The following is a 25,324-nucleotide window of genomic DNA, read 5'->3' as shown; positions in this document are numbered from 1 at the left end:
AAATCTAACAATCAAACAAAGGGGGAATATTTGGGGGTGAAACTGATTGACTGGCATCCATGTAAAATGTCAAAGAAAATGAGCAAATTGCAAAAAAAAATCACTATCAGATCGATTTACATTATTGCTGTGGACCCTCTTGTTTTATATAACGCTTCAAAATTCCCCTGTTTTAATTTTTTTCATATGTTTTAGCTTGAGCTGGCACAGGAATCGCTAACTGAAACAACTGAATATGGAATATGAAATCAAAGCAGCAAATTACAAAAACGAACATTTTCCATCATGAACAAAGATACAATTACTCTGGAACACACAAAGTACTTTGGGTTACAAATATTGGAAGATGAAAATGAACATATTGAATGAATTAGAAACAGAAATACCTAACATATCAGCAACACATGCTTCAAGATACTAAATCCCAACTTCGTAGATGTAGGCAAGGAACTGGACATAATACAGAGAGAAAATGACATTGGCAAAGTTGAAAAGGTGAGTGAAACCTTCTATACACACAAAAACCCATTACACAGACTATGTTACCAAATTAATTTTTAAATTGTTAACTACTGTTACAAGGAACAATGCCTGAACAGTTCAAAATGGACATTGGAAAGGCCACTTTCAAATCAATAATGATTTTTTTCTTAAATTTCCACTTACATAATTTGCCAAATATTTGGTGTATAAAGATTTTGATCAGACACCTGAACTGGATGTACTCTGCTCAATTTATGTGCTCTATTATGTAGGTGCTGAAAATGAATTATGTTTAGATTTCTTTTTGTTCAATAATATGCAATACACGTCTACAGCTACATCACTTTGAGTCATGGTAATGACCCTGACACTACTGCTTCTCTATCTTGGTTTGTACATGTAAAATCTCAAAAAGGTACAGATGATAAATGCCATTTGACCCAGCCCAGCTCATCCATTCAAATCAAACCTGCTGCACTTTCACTGTTCTACATGTATTTACTTGACTTGAATGTACAATATTTCATCAACCTGTAGTGCTTTTCCTGGCATAAACTATATTAGATTACTGTACCCAAGACAACGACACAAATCAGCTGCAAATTTCCCTGGTCAATTGCAAATTGCCAGTCTATGCCAAAGGCTGTATGTTATATTCGGTGGACTGATATTTCATATTTAAAGAAAGGATCTTCAAAAGAACTGCGTGACACAAAGTTTTTTTATAAGGATATTGGATAGGAAATAGGAGCAGAAGTAGACCAGGCAGTCCCACGGGTCTGTTCCAACATTCACTAAGATCATGGCTGTTCTTTGACCTCAACTCATGTTCCATCTGATTCCCATATTCAAAGACCAAAAAAGTATTGATCTTTGCCTTAAATATACTGAATAACTAAGCATCCATGTTGCATCCCTAATGCTTGCTGAACAATGGAGGCCTGCTCTGTCAGCAGCTGGAGCTCTGCAAGAAATGAATTTGAACGTCATGACTATTAGGGAATTTGGACACTCATTTACCCAAGAGGTAAATTGTTATGAGGCTACACCTCTTTATTTTTGAAAATATAATTTTCATCTTTCAACTGACTGGAACTTCTGCAGTTTGAACTATAACAGAGCAAATGTTAAAAAAAATGCAAGGCCACATTGCATGTTGAAGGTAAGATACCAACAGATCAGCCTCAATGGAGTGTGAAGAATCATTTCCTGCAATCCAGACATCTGTCAAAACTCGTAACTGCGCAAACAAGAAACATTGCAAATATAAAGTACTGAATACTGAAACAATGGCTGCCATAGATAACACATCCAAAACCACCACACAGGTAGGGTCAGAAAGTCTTCAACTGAAGAAACAAGCTGAGGGCTTTTGCTTTCTACCTTTCTTTCTTTTGGAATAAGTGTGTCAACTGGTTCAAAGAGCCAACGCACTACCAGACATCTAGCAGTGAACTGAGGTCTCGTAATAATTGCAACACCTTTTCCACCTGACCATATCCAACAAACCAGCTAACCTAAATTGGCCACAAGGTTTAAAATCTATGCCTCAAGGGCCATCAAAGGACAATTAAATGTATATTCTTTTACCTATTTCAAATTGGACAATAACTCCTCTTTATTTCTGATGTGTGTGTGTGTGTGTGTATGTGTATGTGCATCCTAATGAAGGCATCAAAGTTGAATGCATGACACTGCATTTTTATTATTTTTCTCAGATTTAGTGGTTAATAAATCTGGTCTTTCTTTGACTCATGAAACCCTTGTGTGACTGGCTCCTTATTGATCATAGCTTAAATAGATAAATACATTCTGATTTGCAAAAGGCATATCCTTGTGAAAAAGACATTTGAACGTCTGTTGCGACCAACCAAGAAGGTTGAATAGAGGGAAGCCCTTCCTCACCTGGTCATAACAGTCATAAAGGTGACTTATATAAAGTAGGAATAATCACACTGGTGCAGCATGGACTGCAGCTCTGGATGAAAGGCACACTGTTGGACAAAGTTGATAATATGTGGTTAGCTGCCGCCTCACAGCACCAGGGATCCAGTTCAATTCCAGCCTTGGGTGATTGTGCAAACTCCACACAGTCATTCTCCCCATGACAGTCTTTGTGGGTATCCTCCAGGTGCACTGGTTTCCTCCCACAGTTGAAAGATGTGAGGGCTAATTGATTGACTGCTAAAATTGTCTCTTTGTGTCAGCGGGGTTAGCAGGGTAAATACATGTGATTACAGGGATAGGACCTGGGTGGGATTGTCATCAGTGCAGGCCCAATGGGCTGAATGGCTTCCTTCTGCATTGTAGGGATTCTATGATTTTATGTCCCTCTGCATCTGATTAGTAGTACTAATCTGCCTTGGAAGTGTTTGATTTACCTATTAAAAGTACAGGCGCTGTATCCCCCATTGCCAGAATTGCTCACTGCTCAATCATTTATTTAAAATGCATCAGCAATAGATTACAAGTTACTTGTATATTATAGAGCATAGTAGAAGTGTTTATTAACAAACACTAATGATCTATCCCATCATGGTTGATGAGTAGAACTGCTTACAGATCAAAAAGGGAAATTTAAAGTTATGATCATTGGAGTTTCAAATTCTTATCACTTTCAGACTATAAGCCACTGTGTAAAACAGTAAAACCAATAACTTGGTTTATAATTCAATATTGGTGAAAAGTAAGTCTTGATACCAGGGCTTTGCAACATATTTCAGCTTCAATTAAGCAGCAATATGCAATCTGTTTTGCTGATGCAGGGTTTTAGACGTTCATACCTTTGATAGATACAAAATTAAAATTGCACTAAGTCCATAACTGTGAAATGAACTTGAATAAACTGACAGATGAATAAGAAGCCCAGTGTTCCACACACCCACTGACTGGAACTGAGAATTCTTTCTGTATTACCATACCCACACCATGCTGAAAAAACCCACTGGACCAGATTTCACTGCAGCAGAGATCTGCTGTTTGTTAGACTTGAACTTGTACATTTAGGTTTTTACAATTTGTATGAGAAAAGTTGATGAAATGCAAGGTGATAATGTCACAGTGAGGGAAACTGGATATCTGAGACCTGAATGAACAGGACAAACACTGTGTATCTCCTTAACTAGATCGTAAAGTTGTGAAATTAACTTTGGAAGGGCAGAGAAGGAATTGCAAAGTAGAGTGTATCATTTCAATGTTAAGTCAGGCAGTGACCAACAACAACTTTTGCTTTTTTTCACCTTTAACATAATAAGACATCCCAAAGACACCTCAGATGAGCATTATGAAACAATGTTGAACACCAAGCCTGAGAAGGTGATGTTGCGGCAATTATTATTAAACTCCATGCTTTTAATAGTTAATTTTCAGTCCCAGAGGTTGATTGGTAGCAATTAACACCTATCACCTTGTTAGAGCAGCATTTAGACTTGAAATGGCTTGATTTAACTATTGTGGCACACTTAATTTTTATCTATCATCGAAATGCATCAACTTCACACTATTCAATACATTTCAATGATGAGGAAGACAGGTTCTCAATGGGACACTGCACCTCAAGAGAACAATGTTTAGTATTTCCATGTTGAATTATGCAGCTGCTCCAAATCCGAAGTCACTGTACCACCTACATGTAAATAAAGTGCCACTATATTGACAAAAAAATCCAATCTATTATTAGAATAAGAGTTAATGAAGTGTGTGAGCAATCATTTTTATTACTTTAATGCTTTTGAAATTACCAAAACTTTTCAAACTCTTTATTACTTCTGCTTGTTGCAATTTTCTCTCTAATTTTATTTCTCTTATTGAAGCTAATTCTCCTTACAAAGGAACCTGAAAAGTTTTCTTATGTGTTTTTTTTTGTTGTCACGCTCTTATCCAAAAACTAATTTGTTTGCAATAAATTTTTAATTCCTTAGGTCAGGGCAGTTTAGGAAACCATGAAAAACATCAGAGTGTACACATTCATTGGATACCAACTGTCCATGCATACTGGGTGTTGAAATGTTAATAACATAAGTTCCAGTTAAGAAGAACATAATGTACTGAGGTGTTAATAATTCTCAGGAGATGATTTCTCCCTTTTAGCTGTCCTTTATCCTTGGTCTAGAATCTGTAGACATAAGACAAGACAGAAATTCAAAGTAAAAACTGAAAAGCTAAATGAAAGTAAACAAATGTAAACCATGTATAATCTGAAAAACCATTTGTTATATGTTGCAGCTATCATGTATTTGGTTTCAGGTAGCTGTGGAAATCATTTTATTCATATATTTATTCTCTGTGCACGGCAAAGTCTTTGAACCTGGCAACATTCTTCAGGGTGTGAAATGATTCTGTCTTATTCTCGAGACTGCAGGGACTTATAGGCAACGCACGATCTACAAGTACACTTATTTTTCAAAGTATGTGGCCTCCTTAATCTTGCTATCAAAATACACGGTTTGCATTGAAGTTTATTTCCAGTGATACACCCACTCTGCAAGATCATTAATACCTTTCTGAATTTTGCATTCACTACACCTCCCAATTTAGTGTCATCTACAAATCATGAACTTGTGCTTCTGAGTCTTAAGTCCAAATTTTTTATATAAATGGTGAAAAACAATGGTCGAAGCACTGATCACTGTGCAACGTAACTTGCCGCATTCTGTCAGTCTGAGTAACTATCTTTAACCCCTGCTTAGCGTTTCTGCTTTGCAGGCAGCTTGTTCTCCACTCTGTTACTTGTTCTCTTATGCCACATGTTCTAATCTTAATAATCAGTGTACTGATACGTGGTATCTTATTCAGGAACTTCTGAAAATCCAAATATATTATATCCAGAACATTATCTTTGCCTACCTTTTCCATTACTTCATCAAATAATTCAAATAGATTGGTAAAATGTGATGTATTTAGATTTTCAGAAAGTTTTTGATGAAGTCCCACCCAAGAGGTTAGTAAATAATACTGGGGCATATTGGATTGCGGGGGGGGAGGGCAGCAACATTATTGCATGGACTCAGAACTGGTTAATGGACAGTAAACAGACAGTAGGAATAAATGGGTCACTTTCAGGCTGACAGATGAGAGGCTGGGAAATGTTGAACTTCAAAGCAACTAGAGTGCCTTTGTTCTTGAGTCAGTGAAAGCTAACATGCAGGTACAGCAAGCAATTAAGAAGCCACAAATGCTGCCGGACCTGCTGAGTATTTACAGCGTTTCAGATTTTCAGCATCTGCAATATTTTGTTTTTGTGTTAAAGTAAATAAGGGGCCACCTTCCACCCTCCCCCCCACCCCCATCCCTCACCCCCGATGCCAAATGAAATTTTCCAGTTAGCAGGTGGTCGAAACATGATCACAGAGATCAGACAGCCTCCCAGCAGCAGACCAAGAGGGGGATGGTATTAGTGTGCCAGTGGGCTTTTAAACCCCTCCCCTCCTGAACAGCTGCCATACCCCAACGGTGCCAGCTGCAGCACAGGTTGTCCTATTGAAGGGCCCTTCCACAATTCTAAATGGTTGCCTTTATTTCTTTCTCAAATATTTTAATTGTCAATTTATTGTTGTGACTTCTTTTTCTCAGCAATTTGTTTCTTTTCCTACATCAGCTTTTTTTTGAAATTCACATTTAACCATGTGTCAGGTCTTAACTTTCCAAAATTTGTTCATTGGCCTCAAGCTTGAGAAAAATTGCAATGTGGCCTCCACATTCTCCTTGTGTCTGCGTGGGTTCCTCCAGGCGCTCCGGTTTCCTCCCATAGTCCAAAGATGTGCAGGTTAGGTGGATTATCCATGTTAAATTGACCCTTAGTGTCAGGGGGACTAGCTTGGGTAAATGCATGGGGATATGGGGATAGGGCCTGGGTGGGATTGTGGTCAGTGCAGACTCGATGTGCCGAATGGCCTCCTTCTGCACTGTAGGATTCAATGAAGGAGGCAAGTCTGTCCTTGCAGCTTTGGCCTCCTTTTGTTTTTATGTTTTTAAAAGGAGTTCAGGTGGTTCGAGATAAAGCTCTCCCCCTCCTCCTCTCCTCACTCTCCTAGGTATATTGGCAACTCCCACCATACAAGCTTGTTACATCACAGTCATTTCAGGGTAATATTGTTCAAATTCATATTTATAAAAGGATATAATGTTCTACCATTATTCTAGCTTTGAGTTACTGCACATTTCCATTGTCACAGATTAGGAAGGACGTAAAAAACAAATCAAGCACTGGGATATGTCTCCAGAGGGATAAAATTGAGAAGGAGGGAAGTTTATGCTAAGCGTATGTGAAATTTTGGCTCTTCTACATTCAAGACACTGTGTGCTGTTTTGGTCACCATGTCGCTGAAAGGATGTCGAGGCACTGGAGAGTGTACAGAGAAAATTTGTAAGGATGGTGAATGACTTTCTATTTCAGGGAAGGATGAACAGGCTAGGTTTCTTTTCTCTTGAACAAAGGCCGAGGGGCAACCTAATAGAGTTAAACATTATGAAAGGTTTTGATAAAACCTTTAATATACGGTGTTTCCACATGTGTGGAAGAGCATATCTGGATGCCATCAATATAAGACAATCACTAAGGGAACGCAGAAGAAACATCCTTACCCAAAGAGTGGCAAGAATATGAAACATGCTACCACAAGCTGTGGTTGATGCAAATAGAATAGATGCATTTAAGGGGAAGCTAGACAAATGCATGAGGGAGAAGAGAATAGAGCGTGATGCTGATAAGACCATAAAACATTGGAGCAGATTTAGGCCACTCGGCCCATCGAGTGTGCTCTGCCATTCAACCAAGGTTGATATTTTTTTCATCCCCATTCTCCTATCTTTTCCCCATAACACCGATTGCCTTATTAATCTGATACAGTTAGGTGGGCAAAAACGGGAAGTGAAGCATAAAGACCAGCATGGATTGTTTGGGACAAATGGCTTATTTCTGGACCAGATACCCTGTGTAACTGTTAAGTAATTATAAATTATTTGGATTACTTCCCATCTCCTGTTCCCCTGTTACTCTGACTGTGGGTTAATACTCATCTCCTACACTCTCCATTACTCTGAATCTGGGATCTTGCCCACCTCCCACTCTCTCTAATATTCTGATCTGGATTACTGCAGTGAAAAACCACAAATTGGATTTCTCTAGAATTATTGATCCTTTCCTTAATAAGACACCAGGACATATCGGAATCAGCAGTTGTACGACTGTGACTGAGCATCATCAGTTATTAGGAGACAGAAAAAAGACAAGGCTTTGCTCTATGATGTGATTTTTAACCTAATGTTAATACCTAATCATTGCTAGAATGGATGCTTTAAATTGTTATAAGCTGTAGAAACGATTTGCATGCAATTATCATAAACTGATTATGGCAAATATCTACAAGCTGTGGTCTTCACTGTTTTGGGTGCGCATGCTGCAAACCAAGGAATATATTTTACCCACAATTTGCTGATCCTATTGCTCTGCTGCCTTGATCACAATACAGCTTACCCTTCAGGCATCCAGCTCTTGTTGTGGGTTGTTCTGTGCCTTAAGCCCTTCTTACTCCATGCAATTAGTCCAACTCTGCAGATAAATCCCCCAAGAATTCAAAGCAATAATGTGGCAACTTTAGTACTGCAGATTGAACATAAATCATATGAAATTTGTATGGTAAATGCTGTACCCCTTTCCCAAATAACTGTTATATTTAAGTAAGAGTTTAATTTCAAGTGAAATATACATAATCTACTGTCATAAAATGCTACATTAACAACTGAGGTGCATTTAATACTTTTTTGTTATGATTTAAAAATAAATGCTCCCTTGTCGCCAAAAATATATCATTTCACAGTAAAACTAAATATTTTTGCACACATATATAACTTGCAAAATATGCATATCGACACAGGAATAAAACTACTATAAGAATGATGGGGAAATGAGATAGATGTTGCTGTTTCATAAATAAAGGCAAGCAATTTTAGAACTGAGACAGAAGAAGGGACATGAAAATGAACAAGCCAAACTTTTATGGGGTATCACCACATGTCATCAAATGAGTATGATAATATCATGACCTTAACGAAGTCTGACTTTTATATTTTTGTCTTACTTCGCATACCAGCATAACAATGTACTATAAAGCAATCCATATTTCACTCAGTGTATTTTCATTCGTGTAGGTACCCAAGAGGAAATAGTAGCAACGTACCTGTGAAATACAGGAGGAATAGAGTGCACTGGAGGTGTTATTCCTCCTTTAAAGACAACCGATGATTATCACATTTCTCTTAAATTAACAATGTGCCAACAAAGTCATGAGAGCATGGGGCTATGAAATGTGATTTCTGGTGATCTGATTTTGATGGCTGTTCATTATTTTTAAACGCTATTAGAAACATTTGTGCTTGATTCGCGAACATTATACATCAGAAAAATAAATTTATCACAACACTGTTATCAACGCTGAGCAGATCACTAAGCATTTTTTCTGATTCTGAGGTCTGCATTTACAATGGGTTGAAATTACATCATTCAACTTGCTGATGCAAAGCTCAGACTTTTTATTGCCATCCTGTAGTAAATGTCAGACCACGTTGCTCTGCATTGTACACAGGATGAGGGGGGTGGAAGAGAGGAAATTTTGTTTTTGTTACTTTAACGTTAGGCTTGTCATTACGGCTGATAAGCGATGCTGGCAGATTGTAGGTTCTCTTGATCAAATTGGAGCACAATTTTCTGAATATTTATATTTTACCAAGTGTTCGGAAATAGGGATTAATTTTACATGTGATATGGGGCAATATGACCATTCCTATGTCATTATTAGTGTATATAAAAATACTTTATTCTTCAGTGCTGACATTTACCATCCAGGATGTGAAGGAAGTGACATTTGCCTTTGACGCTTTTTTCTAAGATGGTTACACTGAGGAGCTGAAACGGGAAAAAAGGTCACGCCAACACTAATTTGATTAATAATGAATTCTTTTGATGATTTGTTATGGTTCTGATCAATCCATTCTTCTTCCATTGTGGCACTCTAGCCTGGAGGCAAATGATAATCAATGGAGTCATACAAGTGCATGGCTTTGCCTGGCCTTGAAAATGCTCTGATCTTTTACAGACAGGACAGTTAACAATCCTGCAATTCTGATTTATGTGTACTGCAAGTAATTCAAACTGAGCAAAGATTCTGACATGAAGGATAAAAATAATGGAGAAACTGAAGCAGGCCCAATAAAGATTTTTTTTAAGCATGTACAAGGCCAGAAGCTTAAAAAGGAGATTTTCAGTGTTAACCCTTGACCAGTGAACGGAAAGAGATCAGTTGATGCCAGTCAAACAAAAAAAATCATAGTTTCTTCCATATCCTTCAATTCCTCCATTGACATCTGTTTCATTTCACAATGTACTCCTCCCTTGATTAGTTTTACTGGGGGGAATATATCACTACCTCCCAAAATCAAGGTCAATTAGTACACCGTGGTTACTTAAGTTCACAAAAATATATCCCGCACAAAGAGGACATTTATCGGGGTCTAAACTGGGACTAAACAGAGGCAGGACTGGAAAGAAAATGGCCTCCAAGTGCAGCAGCAGGAGAAAGCACATCTGTTTTTGCCCAGTGTCAATTTTTGCAGCATGTGTAAGAGTGTTAGAAACTAGACCAATGCCTAATAATAACCCATCATTAACACTGTTAAGTATCCTATTAAATGCGCACCCTAGATAGATTTAGTAATTTTCAGGGATGCGGCCATTCATTAGTGGCTGTCGGGTTTTACACCAGCTGCATAGAGGCATGATTAGAGGCAGCAAGAATTTTAAGGGCATGTAACATGCTTTGCCTCATTTACGGTTCATCTCGAGATGCTGCAGTGCGAGTTGAATTTTTGTCAATTAAGGTGAGCTATGACGGTTCTGTGCTTGGAAGATATAACTAGCCATTAAACAACATGCTTTGCCAGACTCTTACATCTGGAAGCTGACAAGCTGCCATATACAACATCAACATTGTAAAGGTGGAAAAATCTTCAGATGAGTTAAAAACATTCACCTAATAGATAAAAAGGTAGAGTACATTTTACAATATTGAGAATGTTGCTTAAGTTTTTCCCATTGCTTTTATGTATTCAGGCAAGACAATTTTTGAAAAAATAGTTCTAAAGTCAGCTTGTTTATTTGGGGGGAGATGTGAGTTACCCAGCAGCTTCCAACTGTAATAATCGGGTTTGTGAGTTATATTGATAAAGAGGATAATGGATAGGAAGGTGAGGGTGAGCCTAATGACAAAGGTGGTTTTGTGACAGTAGATTAGTTTTGCCTTTTGATTCCTATCTCCAAGCTGAAAATCCAGCCCCAAACACAATTTTTCTCTATTCAATGTGACATTTCTTCTAAAACTTTTAGCATACTGATTCTGCTGTAGGTTCAAATTAGATCTTTCTATTTTCACATCTATTATTACTATTAAGTTATTTCACATCTTCATTTATTAATCCTCCCTTTTATTCAGTAATTTCTAGACAGGCTCCTGAGCCTATTAAAATTCTAATGTTAGAACATAAGTTAAAAAAAAGAAGGATGATTTGTTCTGGACATGTTTGGACATGTTCTGCTTTGTACAGTCCACATGATCATGGATTCCATTCCACTTATTTATTTATCTGAGGGAAGATGCCACAGACCTATAAAATTCCAGGCTATTTAAGGCCCAGATTTTCATTGCCACTTTGGGTTTGCAGAGTTGGAAGATTTTCTAGATTGGAAAACCTGTCATTTGAAAATGTCTGTTTGCAGTTTGGGTTTTCAGTAATGGGTGGGAAGGCAGGCTGAAATGAATTGGTTAGCACAGAGGAAACAAAGAATTGGAATAAATAGATCTTTTTCGAAATGGCAGGCAGTGCTGAGTGGGGTCCCACTTGGGCCCCTGCTATTCAGAATATACATCAATAATTTGAACGAGAGAACCAAAAGTCATATCTCCAAGTTTGCCGACAACACAAAACTTGATGGAAATATGGTTAGTGAGGAGGATGTTCAGACTTCAAGGTGATTTAGACAAGCTGAGTGAATAAGTAAATGCAGCATAACTTGGATGAATATAGAGTTATCTACTTTGGATGGGGAAACAGAATAGCAAAGTATTATTGAAATGGTGATCGATTATGAAATGAGTTATAAAGGGACCTGGGTGTCCTAGGTGTCACTGAAAGCAAGTATGCAGGTACATCAAGCAGGTAGGAAGGCATATGGCATGTTGGCCTTCATTGCAAGAGGACTTGAGGAGCAAGAATGCCTTATTGTTGCTATATAGGGCCTTGTGGTGAGAGCACACCTAGAGTATTGTTGTTTTAACCACCTCATCTAAGAAAAAATATACTTGCCATGGAGGAAATGCAGTGAAGGTTTACAAAACTGATTCCTGGGATGGCAGCATTGTCATATGAGGAGAAATTGGATCGACTGTGCCTGGTATTTATTGGAATTTAGAAGAATGAGAGGGGATCTTATTGAAAGGTATAAAATTCTAATGGTGTTGGTGAGACTTGATGCAGAGGTGTTGTTTCCTCTGGCTGGAGAGTCTGGAACAAGGGGGTCACAATCTTAGAAAACGGGGTAGGCCACTTAGGTCTGAGATGAGAAGAAATGTCTTTATTCAGAAGGTGGTGAACCTGCAGAATTCTCTACCATAGAAGACTGTGAAGGCCAAGACACTGAATATATTTAAAAACGAAATAAATTTCTAGACTCTAGTGGTGTCAAGATGTATGGTGTTGAGAAAGAGGATCAGCCATGCTCATATTAAATAGCAGAGCAGGCTGAAAGAGCCAAATGGACTACTCCTGTTCCAATTTTCTATGTTTTTATGAGTCAGGGAGGGCCATCCTGGAATGACTGCAGAGGCTGTTGGGTGCACAGGCAGGCCGGGTGCAAGGCCCACCTCAGTACTCTGGCACTGTGTTTAAATACAAAAGTAATAAAACAAAAGACACCCATCCAGTCTTCACCAGTCACACATTCCCTTTGCTCATCCATACAAACTAATGCCAGTGCATACACCTCATTCAATGCTCATCATACCTCCTATGCCAACCCATGCCCTCTACTCACCTGCATAACCCCTCATATCCCCACACCAACTTACTGCCAACTCATGCCACCTCATGTCCTCCAATCACCACCCTTTGTCCTTAACCCCTCCATGTCAGCTTGACACTTCCTGGAAAGCTTGACAGTTCCAATGAGCTTGTGCATAGAAGGTGCATAATCAAGTTTAATTCTAGCAATCCCAAAGATGCCCAACCTCTCTCCAAAATGTCCTGGAAACTTATCCAAAGAGGTACCTTAGCTATCCAAAGTATCCACCAAGTTCAGACTTCCTCTTATCTGGTCTGCTCTGTGTACTCTGGGATTCATGTAAATAAGGTTTGAAAGTGAGGAGTGGGCGAAGGCAGTTGGTGGTTTAAATAGCTAGCTGCTTAGGCAAATTGCACATATCCACCCCTGCCTGACTCCAGTAATGCCCCTACGAAGGTGGGAAATGCCAAATTCAGGGGCGAGATTTATAAATTTTGTCCATTTCTGCGATTGTTGCCACAACGGTCAACCTCTGCATGGTAAAGATCCGGGCCCAACTCTCTCCAAATCTGCATAATTGGAAACTTGCCCGTTGTTTGCCTCACAACATTTCTTTGGCTCCAGCAACACAGGGACAATCCTATCAATAAATATTCCATTATCCCTTATCCCTATAACCTTCAATTAAAGTAGCAACTAACATTATGTGGCTAACAGCTTCTGCCTTTTGAATTTATGCAATGTATTCCTGAACGTGATCCAAACAAACAGGCAGAATGTGATCAGTAGAAAACCAATGATCAGTAGCAAAAGTCATCTGTCAAGAGTGCTGATGTTTTCTGACACATCTGGAGTAACTAATAAATCTGCATAACGTTTTATACAGAACATTTGTCATGGGATTGAGGCCTCTTCTGTGCGTGTTTTGCATAAGATAATAAAAACAAAATCCTTATTCATTGTTGATACAACTGGTTTTACTGTCTCTCAAGTTAATTAGTTTGGTCTGTTCACCAAGACATTACCCTCATGCAAGCAAAGCAGTTACAATAATTACACTGGTAAGAAATTCTGGGTTAAAATAACGTGGCTGAAAGATATTGGTTGGAACTCTCTGACCTCGCCCACAACTGGATTCTCCAGTCCCGCTGCAGTGAATGGAGATTTGGCTAAGTGCCAAATTCTCCGTTCTCGCTGGTAGCAATAGCAGGGAGGGCAAGAACGGAGAACACCAGCCACTGTAATTTATTACTTTTAATAGTTTTATATGGTGATGAGAAGTATAAATAATCTACTAGTTGACGGTGAAGAAAAATTAGAGGTGCAAATTTTAGTTCCTCAGCAATACAAATGCTGTTTTGGCTCCAAAGTGGCATTCACAATCTCCGTTGAACAACATTTTGGTGAGTTTAATGCATATTCAGAGAGTGTCTAGCAGGAGAATGCAGAGTGGGCAGACAATGATTTCAATGAATGTGATTTGACCCTGGCACCGCCATTTTGGAACTCAACAGCTCCAGCTAACATTCTTTCTTAAATACACATAGCTGAAAACATGTTCAGCAGCAGGAAGGTGACTCCTCCAACCTAACCAGCTCTGGCTGTGCGCGCAAATTGACTGCTGCATTTCCGACATTACAACAGTGTCTACACTTCAAAATAAAAGTAATTCATTAGCTGCAAAGTTCTTTGAAAAGTGGTTGTAAAGGCACTTGAAAGTGTTTAATTTTCTTTACTGTGCTAATTGAGTTACTGGCTTATTTCTATTGGTTGAGGATGTGATTTCAGGAGCGTTTTGTGACTTCCAAAGTTTTTAAAGTTGCTCATATCCAGACTGAGCAGTGTGATACATGCTGAAAGACCTTAAGGATTCTGCCCAAACCACTTCCCCTCAGATATGGGTGCAAACAGTATACATTCCCTTGGCCTACAGTATGATAGAATGAGCAAATGTGACACAGGATAGGATAAAACAGGATGCGAAGAAAAACTTTCAGAACACAAGTATATCTGCCCAGCATGTCGAGAGAGTAATGTGTCTACTTCAGAAATGGCATCCTTACCAAAGTCTGCTTGTTGCCTGCCACACTTACAACTGCAACTTCAGAGCAGGGTTGCAACAACATTAACAGTGACTGTGACCATGAACCTTTACACACTGGGCTCCTTGCAGGCTGCAGCAGGTGACATTTGCAACCTTTCCCAGCTCAGCAGCTCTTGCTACATAAAGAAAGTCTTTAGGACACTATATTCGAAGAGAGGCTGAACACATTTCATACTCTCTTGCAACAGTGAATGTTTACATATTGCACAGTGCCATTGACGGCATACATGTTTTGCTTTGTTAGCGCCACGTCAACCTCAAGACGTACTGCAGCTAAAAGGGATTCCACTTCTTCAACGTCAAACTTATATGTGACCATTAGCAAATTAGCATGCAGGTCAAAGCTTGGTATCCTGGCTGCAAACATGTTGCCTGCATTCTACTATAGCCTGTTGTGCCATTAGCATTTGAGCCACCATGCAAATCACAGGGTATCTGCAATCCATGTAGGTGTGGTCAGCATGCATACAATGAAAGCTATGGTACTACAGGAAATGTGAAAGATCATTGGGGTGCTCAAAGAATGCTTCCACTGCCTGGACCATTCTGGAAGAGCCTGGCAGTAGTGCACATCATATTTTGGGTGATATTCTGACACGGCACTACCTTACCATCAAGGCCCTAGCCATTGACAACCAGTTGTGGAAAAGGAGCATGAGGAGCAGGATGAAGAGCAAGAAATGAAGTGACCAACGCAGCCCCTTTCTGGCTGGGTTGGCAATGAATGAGTCTTCTGACTGTGGCACCAGTGGATGCAATTCCAATTCCCCATTTACCAACATTACCACACCTTACCTTCCTCTGACCATCACAATAGCCACTTGGCTACAATGCAAAAATAAAAGGCAACACAAAATAAACATTTCCAGCCAAATTTATAAATGAGACCATGCCATACATCATACAATAGGATCTCAATTTCACAGAGAAATTGAAAAAAACTGATATTGTTCTTCTCAGAGCACAGACGTTTAAGAACATAAGAATTAGGAGCAGGAGTAGGCCATCTGGCCCCTCGAGCCTTCTCCGCCATTCAATAAGATCATGGCTGATCTTTTTGTGGGCTCAACTCCACTTACCTGCCCGTTCACCATAACCCTTAATTCCTTTACTGTTTAAAAATTTGTCTATCCTTGCCTTAAAAAACATTCAATGAGGTAGCGTCAACTGTTTCACTGGGCAGGGAATTCCACAGATTCACAACCCTTTGTGTGAAGAAGTTCCTCCTCAACTCAGTCCTAAATCTGCTTCCCCTTATTTTGAGGCTATGCCCCCAGTTCTAGTTTCACCCGCCAGTGGAAACAACTTCCCTGTTTCTATCTTATCTGTTCTCTTCATAATCTTATATGTTCCTATAAGATCTCCCTCATTCATCTGAATTGCAATGAGTATAGCCCCAGTCTATTCAGTCTCTCTTCATAAGTCAACCCTCTCAACTCAGGAAGCAACCAAGTGTATCTCCTCTGCACCCCCTCCAGTGCCAGTATATCCTTTCTTAAGTAAGGAGACCAAAACTGTACACAGTACTCCAGGTGTGGGCTCACCAGCACCTTATACAGCTGCAACATAATCTTGTTGTTTTTAAACTCGATCCCCCTAGCAATGAAGGACAAAATTCCATTTGTCTTCTTAATTACCTACTGCACCTGCAAACCAACTCTTTGAGATTCCTGCACAAGGACACCCAGATCCCTCTGCACAGCAGCATGCTGCTATATTTTAACCATTTAAATAATACTCCATTTTGCTGTTATTCCTACCAAAATGCTGCATCTTTTAGGGAAGATGAAACAGAGATTTTCCAAATGAAGAGGAGTTTTAAAAAGAGTCAGTAGGGAGAAACTTTCCTCTGGCAAGTGGGTCACAGATTTAAAATAATTGGCAAAATAACTCAAGAGAAAATGAGGAGAAATGATTTCAAATAGTGTTGTTCAGATTTGTAACACACTACTAAAAGAGTAATGGAAGCTCCATTCCAGAGATTGAACACAACATCTATGCTGACACTCCTGTGCAGTACTGAGGGAACGCTGCACTGTTGGAGGTACCTTATTTCCAAAGAAATGTCCTGTCCTGTCTCAGATGGATGTAAAAGATTTCAGGGCACCATTTTGAAGAAGAGCACTATAAGGTTCTCCTCTTGCCCTGGCCAATATTTACCCCTTAACCAAAATCACAAACAGATGATTTCATTGTGAACACATTGCTGCTTGTGGGAGCTTGCTGTCCACAACTTGCACATTTGCTACATTATAACTGTGACCACACTTCGAGAACACTTAATTGGTTGTGAATCACCTTCGGATGTTATATAAAGCTCTATAAAAATGCAAGTTACGTAAAGGGAAACAGAAGTCCGCTGAGGAAACTGCGCAACCATATACTATGCACCACTCCATCTGCATCTAAGAAGTATCCAAAGTTGTGTGCAGGAGCCTGGTTAGACCTTGCGTGGAGTACTGTGCGCGATTTTGGCCCCCTTACCTCTGAAAGGATATTACTGCCACAGAGGATGTGCTCTGAAGGGTCACAGATTTATTCCTTGAGGAGGAGGAGGGGGGGGTGTGTGTTTGTGTGTGTGTTTGTATGTGTCTGCGTGTGCACATGCATGTGGGGGGGACTGCCTTATTATTGAGCAAATTGGGCCTATATTCTCTAGAAATTTGAAGAACGAGAGGTGATCTCATTGGAACCTACAAAATACTTAAATGAATTCACAGGGTAAATGCAGGTTAAGACCTTTGCCATGGTTGGGGAGTCTAGAACCTAAGGCACAATTTTAAAATAAGGGGGATGCCACTTAGGCCTGAGATGAGGAGAAATTTCTTTATACAGAGTATTGTGAATCTTTGGAATTCTCTATCCCAGAAATGCTGTGGAAGTTCATTGATAATTGCCTGATTAACAATAACGTAAAGGGTTATGGGGATAGTGGATATAAAAGTCATTGAAGTATCTGATCAGCCATGATGGTATTAAATGGTGGAGCAGGTTTAGTGAGCTGAATGGCCTACTCCTATTCCTATGTTCCTAAGTTTTTTTTTAATGCAGAACTATAGTAAGAACGTATGAGGATCTTGGAAAATGAGGTGGACTAACCTACAGCTGATGAGTAACAGCTGTCCTGAAGAGCAGCATGAAGGTCAGTCATGCAAAAACAGTAACCGTTGCCTTGCTCATAGCATCAGGAGTGAATGAAGCAGTGAAATACAATATTCTTGCATAAACAGGAAACCCCCTCTCTCTTGTTGCACATACTACAGTGGACCTTATACCCAGAGGATAATAAATCAGATGTCAAAGATCTACTGGTATAAAAGGCAGAGATCTTTCCCTAAGGCTGTGTGTGCATGTTATGCCAACATTAGGCAATCTTTAGTCTCCTAGAAAATAGACACCCATGTAAACAGGAAAAATATTTAAGGTTATTTCAAGCTCAAACTTAGCTACTCAGGAGCCAAGATATATTTTGCTGCAGAGATTTTATTCCTGTAACAATCTCATTGATATTTGGTCTAGTGAATAATTTATTGGGACGAGCAATGGAAAATATTGTGCCTGATTCCAAAGGCAGGGGCAAAGTTTAGAAGAAAGGAATGAAATAAAAAAATCCTCTATTTATAGGCACAATTCACATATGGCTATATGGATAAGTGATCTGGTTACATTTCAGTTTCTAAATAAACTAGACCAAATAAACTCATTAATTTTAAGCTTGAACTCAGACATTAATATACAGTGGACAGGGGTAGAAAAACAGAGCAAAACCAGCACCTCATTTACTTTTTAAAAATAAAAAATATTTATAAGCAATCGTAAGAAATAAGACTTGTAACAGATCAGAAATCTTTACAACAAAAATAGATAATTAGCATTATGTCATATATATCCATATCATTATGGATATATATGACATGGTACACTAAAACATTGTTCCCAAATCTTCCATTTCTCAGGCCAAATTCAGCCTCGCTGATGGGTTTCTGATAAGAGTCACAAGGGAAATAGGTTTTGCAGATATATTGAAGTTGTCATTGAACATGAATGCAAAATACAGCGCTGCCTTTAATCTGGCACTAATTTGACAGTTTTCCCTCTGTGCGACCAGTAGTAAAAAGATGCAAGGAATATGTGCAACAGGTGGTGTTATTACAAGGTCATGTTTGAGGAATAATCATTGGGAAAATGCTGTTAGAGAGTTCAAATGGATCACTGGCACGCAAATAAATTTACATTGTCATATCTTGGCAGCCTGTGCTATACTATGTAAGGCTGGGAAATGACAGTAAAGAGGATGCAATTTAAATATTCCTGTTCTACTAAATTCCATTACAAACAGAGGTGATACTGTTTAACATGAGACTTTTTCTCAGTTGATTTGTTTCATTGAAGTAATTTAATATCCACATATTTGAGTTGCTTTTCTGTTGCAACATGACTTGAATTAAGCCACAATTCAGCTAGCAAACCTGAATTTTAATCCACCTGATGCCTGAATGTAGATATTACTGCACTTCAAAAAGTGAGGATTGTTAAACCCAATTCCCTTATGATGTACCTTCCTGCCTAATAGTTTAGTATTTGCCTCTTCACTTCCATCAGTTGAGGAGATAAACAGTTTAAAAATAATTCACTTTTCTTTATTTTCCGCATAAACATTTACTGTAACACACTAATTAGAGTCAGCCAAATAGTGTGTCATGGTGCGTAAGTAATATAATGAGCCTTCCTGAATGCTTCTCGAGCAGACAGCACAAGTACAGAGTCAATGACACTTTCGTGGCTGTATCCTGCATTACACTTAGTAATTTGTAGGAACACATTTCAAACTTTCACAGCCAAAATGTGCTAAGCTGAACCCTATCCTTGTTTCCCTCATCTATGTTGGCCCCACTACATTGTTGTAAATGTTTGAAGTTTATGTTATATATTGCTTATTGCTGCATTTTATCTGTATTTAATATATAAACACTTATTTAAAGTAATATCTGATAAGGAGAACGATCCAAAGATACTGTGCTAAAAATTCAATTTGTACTAACGGAGGAAAACCTTCCCCTGATCTATGTCAGCGATTGGGGCATAAAATATACCTTGTGCCGCAGAAGTACAAGTGGAAATGGGCAATGCTGTTACCCCATCCATTACATAGCACATGACCATTCATCTGGTCAAGTGTGGAGACATTCTTCAGCCATTACGTGGAAAACTAGCAGGATACAGAGTTAAAAGTTGCAGCCCAGTGATCTGCTGAGGGCAGTACTTGCATGGAGTCTTTCTGGCGGAAATCGACTACAAGCAATAAAAAACCTATAGCAGCAAAGAGTAATTGGCTGCAGAAGAACTTCTTTCAGCCATACCACACTATAGACAAGCTCTGCTAGCTCAATTTCAACAAAGTTGATTGCCCTTATCAGCCCAGTAACCACCTACAATATAGAATCCATTATTGGCCAATGCTGCACTTGTCCAATTTTTCTGCTTTTTTATAAACCAGTATCCAAGACAAGAGCACAAACACTATTAAGTTGCAACAGGGCTACCAAATATTTACTTTTTACATGTTAGTGCATGCTGCCCCCTTTTAATGTACATGCTTCCATTTTTTGAATCAATATGATTTGTGTGCAACTGAATCAGCTTCAATTTGCACCCCGTGAAGAAAATGTTATTATTTGAAAATACGTTTGGGGTTTAGTGTGGTATTCTGTGAAGGAGACACTCCAGTGCAGGGAATACTGCACTGATGGAGTTAATTGTCATCTTTCAGAAAAAGCACTAACTCTGTATGTTGGATAAAAACAATCCCATGGCACTGCTTCAAAGAAGACCAAGGGTGTACCCTATGCTTCCCTTGCCAATATTTACTCCACTATTTAACCAGTTTCACAAATCTGAATATATAGTCATTTTCTTATTTGATGACTATGGAACTTTACTATGTGCAAATTGGCTGCCATGGTCACTACATAACAGCAAGTACTGTAGTTCAAGATACTTCATTAGTTATAAAACAATTTGGGATGACATGAGGTAATGAAAGGGTCTACATAAATAATTTCTTAAGTAATAGGAACGAGTTTTATCATGCAAATTATCTATACTGGGTTCTTTTTCTATGCCTTTAAGAAAAATCTGTTTTCAAATGACAAATGGTATTTTAAATAAATGAATATATTTGTCTTTGTACGGCAAATAGTCTACTGAAGCTATTTAGTTCAGCTACTTTCCTGGAATGAAGTCAACGCGAGTTAATTGCATCTAAAGTTCCCTCATGTCTTTGAAATGCTAAATTTATGCAAAACTTGTTCCTGGAACCAAGTTATTTGATCTGCAAGGTAAGTGTCAAAAACAATCAACTCATTAAAACGACCAGAAGCCTGAGACTTACCTGAATGTTAAATTTGATTAATAACATGGTTGCCTGTCTAGTGGGAAAGAAGTACTTTCGTGTGAAATATCACAGCCTGCTTGGAATAAATGCTTCTGATTTTCCCCATTCGCCAGTTCCCAGTTTGTCTGTTTTTATCTATGTTGAAGCATTGTGAAGGGGCTTTGTACAGCAGGAGCACTCACATTGCATTTGTCAAAGGCTCAGTTAAAAGAATCTGGAAAAAGTCATTGAAGGGCAGAAATTACAAGATTCAGCTGCCAACGTGGAGAACATAAGAAATAAGAGCAGCAGCAATAGGCCATAAAGACTCACAACCCTCTGAGTGAAGACATTTCCCCTCAACTCAGTCTGAAATGGTCAATCCCTTTTCCTGAGGTTCTGTTGGCTAATTCTAGATTGCTCACCCAGGGGAAACAACCTTTCAGCGTTTACCCTATTGAGTCCCTTCATAATCTTCAATGTTTCGTTGAGATTACTGCTCATTCTTCTAAATTTCAGACTATAGGCCCATGCAATTCAACCACTTCTGAAGGGCAATCCCCACATCCCGGGGTCAATGTAGTGAACCTACATTGCATTCCCTCCAAGGCAAATATGTTATTGTTTGAGGATAGAGACCAGACTGGGTTTTAAACTGAATCTTGTACTTCCTATACTTGGAAGTTTGGGCTCTCTTGTTACTTTTTTGGACAATACAAAGTATTGGGTATTGGGTGGCGTCACATGGTCAATTATTTGCTGCAATTTTTTGCGTGGTGTAATTCTCATTCTTTTAAGTTGTACCTTCTGACAGGTCTTTAGAATAGTTAGGACAATCAAAAGCAGCCCACTCAATCTTGTGTTAAGACTTGGGTCAAAAACTCTAAGATGTTTTATGAGTATCACCTAGATGCTAAGCTTTTACGTTTGAATTTGGCATGAGTGAGCATTAGGCGTTTCACTCCAGTTATGATTCAAGTGACCCACTAGGAAGCTTTTGTCAAACAAAGTTTATTTAAGAACACATCCAGATCATAGAATCCCTACAGTGTAAATGGAGACCATTCGGCCCATCGAGTTTGCACAATCTCACCCAGGCCCTATCCCCTCAGCCCCACATATTTACTCCTTCAATCTCCCTGACATTAGGATTAATTTAGCATGGCCAATCAACCTAACCCACACGTCTTTGGACTGTGGGAGGAAACTGGAGCACCAGGAGGAAACCACGTAGACACAGGAAGAATGTGCAAACTCCACACAGTGACCCGAGACCAGAATTGAACCCAGGCCCTTTGGCATTGTGAGGCAGCAGTACTAACCAGTGTGCCACCATTTATATATTTTATTACATACAATCTGATTTTTAAAAAATCAGCATAACTTCTACCAATTATAAGAATCAAACATATATAGTATAAACCTCAACTGCTAGCTATCTATGATATTCAAAGTCAAACAAAACTTTCTAGGCTTGGTACAAAAAGCAAGTAAGCTCACATGATACTGTTTTTTTGGATGTTTAACATCAGCTCTGAATGGGTCCTTTGAATGTGGGATTAAAACTTTGAGGCCTCTCGGTCCTGGAACTTTCCAAAAAGCTTCTGGAGACAGAGAGAGAGAGAGAGAGACAGAGACATTGCCTGCTTCCACCAGCTTCTAACAGCAACTCACAGGCAGCAGAATTTCCAACTCCAGAGAAAGGGGAGAACAAGAGACACCGCTTTCTGTCTCAAATCCCAACATGTCTCAAGTCCAAACATCTGAGAAAAATGAAACTAAAACCTTGAATTTTTCTGTGGAAAAAACTATCCCCAGGCATGACCTGACCTGCCAATCATTCTCCATCCAGCAATTCCAAAAAGATCCTAAAACTCCAGGATACTGTATTAATTTGGATTAAAAATAAGCATGTACCAGAACTTCATTACCTTGCCTGCCATGGAATCGATGAGGGTCTGACAACAGAAATCTCCATTGACCTCAGGCAGGAATTTCCAGTCCCTCCTGAGCGAGACCGTAAAATCCTGCCCATGATGTCCATTACATTGGATAAAAGCAAATTACTGTGGATGCTGGAATCTAAAACCAAAGAGAAAATCTCAACAGGTCTGGCAGCATCTACAACAAGGGGAGAAAAGAGCTGACGTTTCGAGTTCAGATGATCCTTTGTCAAAACTGAAGCAATGTCCGTTACATTGCTTTTGTAACAACTGGAGACACTGGCTGTAGACAACACAGTGCCAAAACAAAATGCTAGGAGCCACTTGAGAAACATGATCAAAACACATGTCTTAAAGGTGCAGTATTATTACACTTGTGCAAAGTATTGTGATGAAAGGGGAATTGTTGAACCTATGGCATGTTGGTCCCATTTACAACACACAAAAGGATGCCAATTTCTGATCACAGGAAAAGTGGATCTACTTACAAATGCTGCCTTTGGTCCTTATTGAGAAAAACTGGGAGAGACAGCAAGCATGGCACCTTACTTTGACCTGATTCAACAACATTAACACTGGGCAATGAAAGTGCAAAGCTGTTACTTTCCTCAGCACCGACAGCCATTATTGTGACAATCCAAAAATTCACCAAAGAAAAAGGAAATGATGAGGGACTGGTCAATGGCCTTGATTTGATGACAAAATATTTAGGACATCCTTCTCTAAAACGTTGTTTAACTTCTGCAACAAAGCATGCAAGCTTTCAGAAAATAGATACATTATGGCATCCAAATCAGTTTACATTGAGTTTGTGAACATTATAACAGTGAACGTACCAGATAACCTGTTAAGCAAATCAATAAGACATTAACATGGCAAAGTTGTACTAATGTTAAATGCCTCAATGAAGCCTCTTACCTTATCACACCTCATGAGTCCCAAGTACCTAAGGGACTTGCTTGTCTGTGAGATCTGGGTGGCTCCCTTATCTGTGATTTCTTTGCACCAGCCTACATCCACTGTTTCAATGGTTTTACTGTACTGTCCAATTGCTATCAGGGCTGCAACAAATAAAGAACACATCAGTTTGGTGTGAGTATGCAATCATTATAATCACAGTAATGACCAAAATCTTATGATGTGAATATGCCAGTGTTGGACTAGGGTGGACAAGATGAGAGATCACGTGACACCAGGTTATAGTCCAAGAGGTTTATTTGAAATCCACCAATATATTCTACGCCTGCGCACATCGTTTCACTTCACAAGCTTGTGATTTCAAATAAACCTATTGGACTACAACCTGGTGTCGTGTAACCTCTCATCTTGTCCAAAATCGGGTGTTTTACCAACTGCTGTCTCTTATTATTCTGAACTGGACTGCTGAGAAGGGCGTGAACGTAGCTGGAGATGGCATACTCAATGAATCCCCATTTTTCCCAGAAAGATAACAATCGTTCAATTTTAAATCACCAGAAAGAAAGCAGCAAACAGCAATGTGATTAGGAGGCTCACTTTACACTATAAGTGATACCAGATCTATTTGAATCACCCTGAAATATTTTGCTATCTCCTCAGAAATAAATGGTTGAGGGAAGGATGATGCCAGAAAAGCTTGAATTACATGTAAAAGGAAATTCAAGATTTGACTTATTTGATTTGATTTACTGTCACATATATTGGAATACAATGAAAAGTATTATTTCTTGTGCATTATAGCGTTTATAGAGTACATTGGGGAAAAGGAAAGGAGAGGGTGCAGAATATAGTGTTACAGTCATAGATAGGGTGTAAAGAAAGATCAGCTTCTCATCATAGAAGAACTAAAGAATCAATACAGTGTAGAAAGCGGCCAACCAGCCCATTGAGAACATAAGAACAAAAGAAATAGGAGCAGGAGTAGGCCATCTAGCCCTTCGGGCCTGCCCCGCCATTCAATAACATCATGGCTGATCTGAAGTGGATCAGTTCCACTTTCCTGCTTTCTCCCCATAACCCTTAATTCCCATGTCTATCAGAAATCTATCTACCCGTGACTTAAATATATTCAACGAGGTAGCCTCCACCACTTCAATGCGTAGAGAATTCCAGAGATTCACCACCCTTTGAGTGAAGAACGCTCTCTCGTGCCCCCTACTCCTTTAATTAGTGGAACATCCTCCACAATAACCTGCTCATGTACCCTCTCCTTTACTTTAGATTTTGTAATTCCACCCCCCACCCTGCACCCGCATCCCCCACCCACCCCCCCACCCCACCAATTAGTTGAAAGCCCTATCTATAGTCCTAGTTATACGATTCGCCAGGACTCTGGTCCCAGCATAATTCAGACAAAGACCAACCCATCTGAACAGGTTCCATCTGCCCCAATA

The 25,324-nt window shown here is 39.2% G+C and overlaps 1 protein-coding gene across 4 annotated transcripts in view; it reads right to left on the bottom strand.

Moving 5' to 3' along the window:
- fbxl17 (F-box and leucine-rich repeat protein 17) overlaps positions 1-25,324 on the bottom strand; it is a 753,967-nt gene that overhangs the window by 26,757 nt on the left and 701,886 nt on the right. For all 4 annotated transcript variants that reach the window (XM_080189041.1, XM_080189042.1, XM_080189040.1 and 1 more), the window contains exon 9: positions 23,871-24,013. In XM_080189041.1, coding sequence (XP_080045167.1) covers positions 23,871-24,013 — 143 coding nt within the window. The remainder of the gene's footprint in view (positions 1-23,870; positions 24,014-25,324) is intronic.

This window comes from Carcharhinus amblyrhynchos, chromosome 5 (genome assembly GCF_965287045.1).
Source record: "Carcharhinus amblyrhynchos chromosome 5, sCarAmb.v2.hapA, whole genome shotgun sequence".
Taxonomy (NCBI): Eukaryota; Metazoa; Chordata; class Chondrichthyes; order Carcharhiniformes; family Carcharhinidae; genus Carcharhinus; species Carcharhinus amblyrhynchos.
This window is presented reverse-complemented; position numbering and strand designations above follow the sequence as displayed.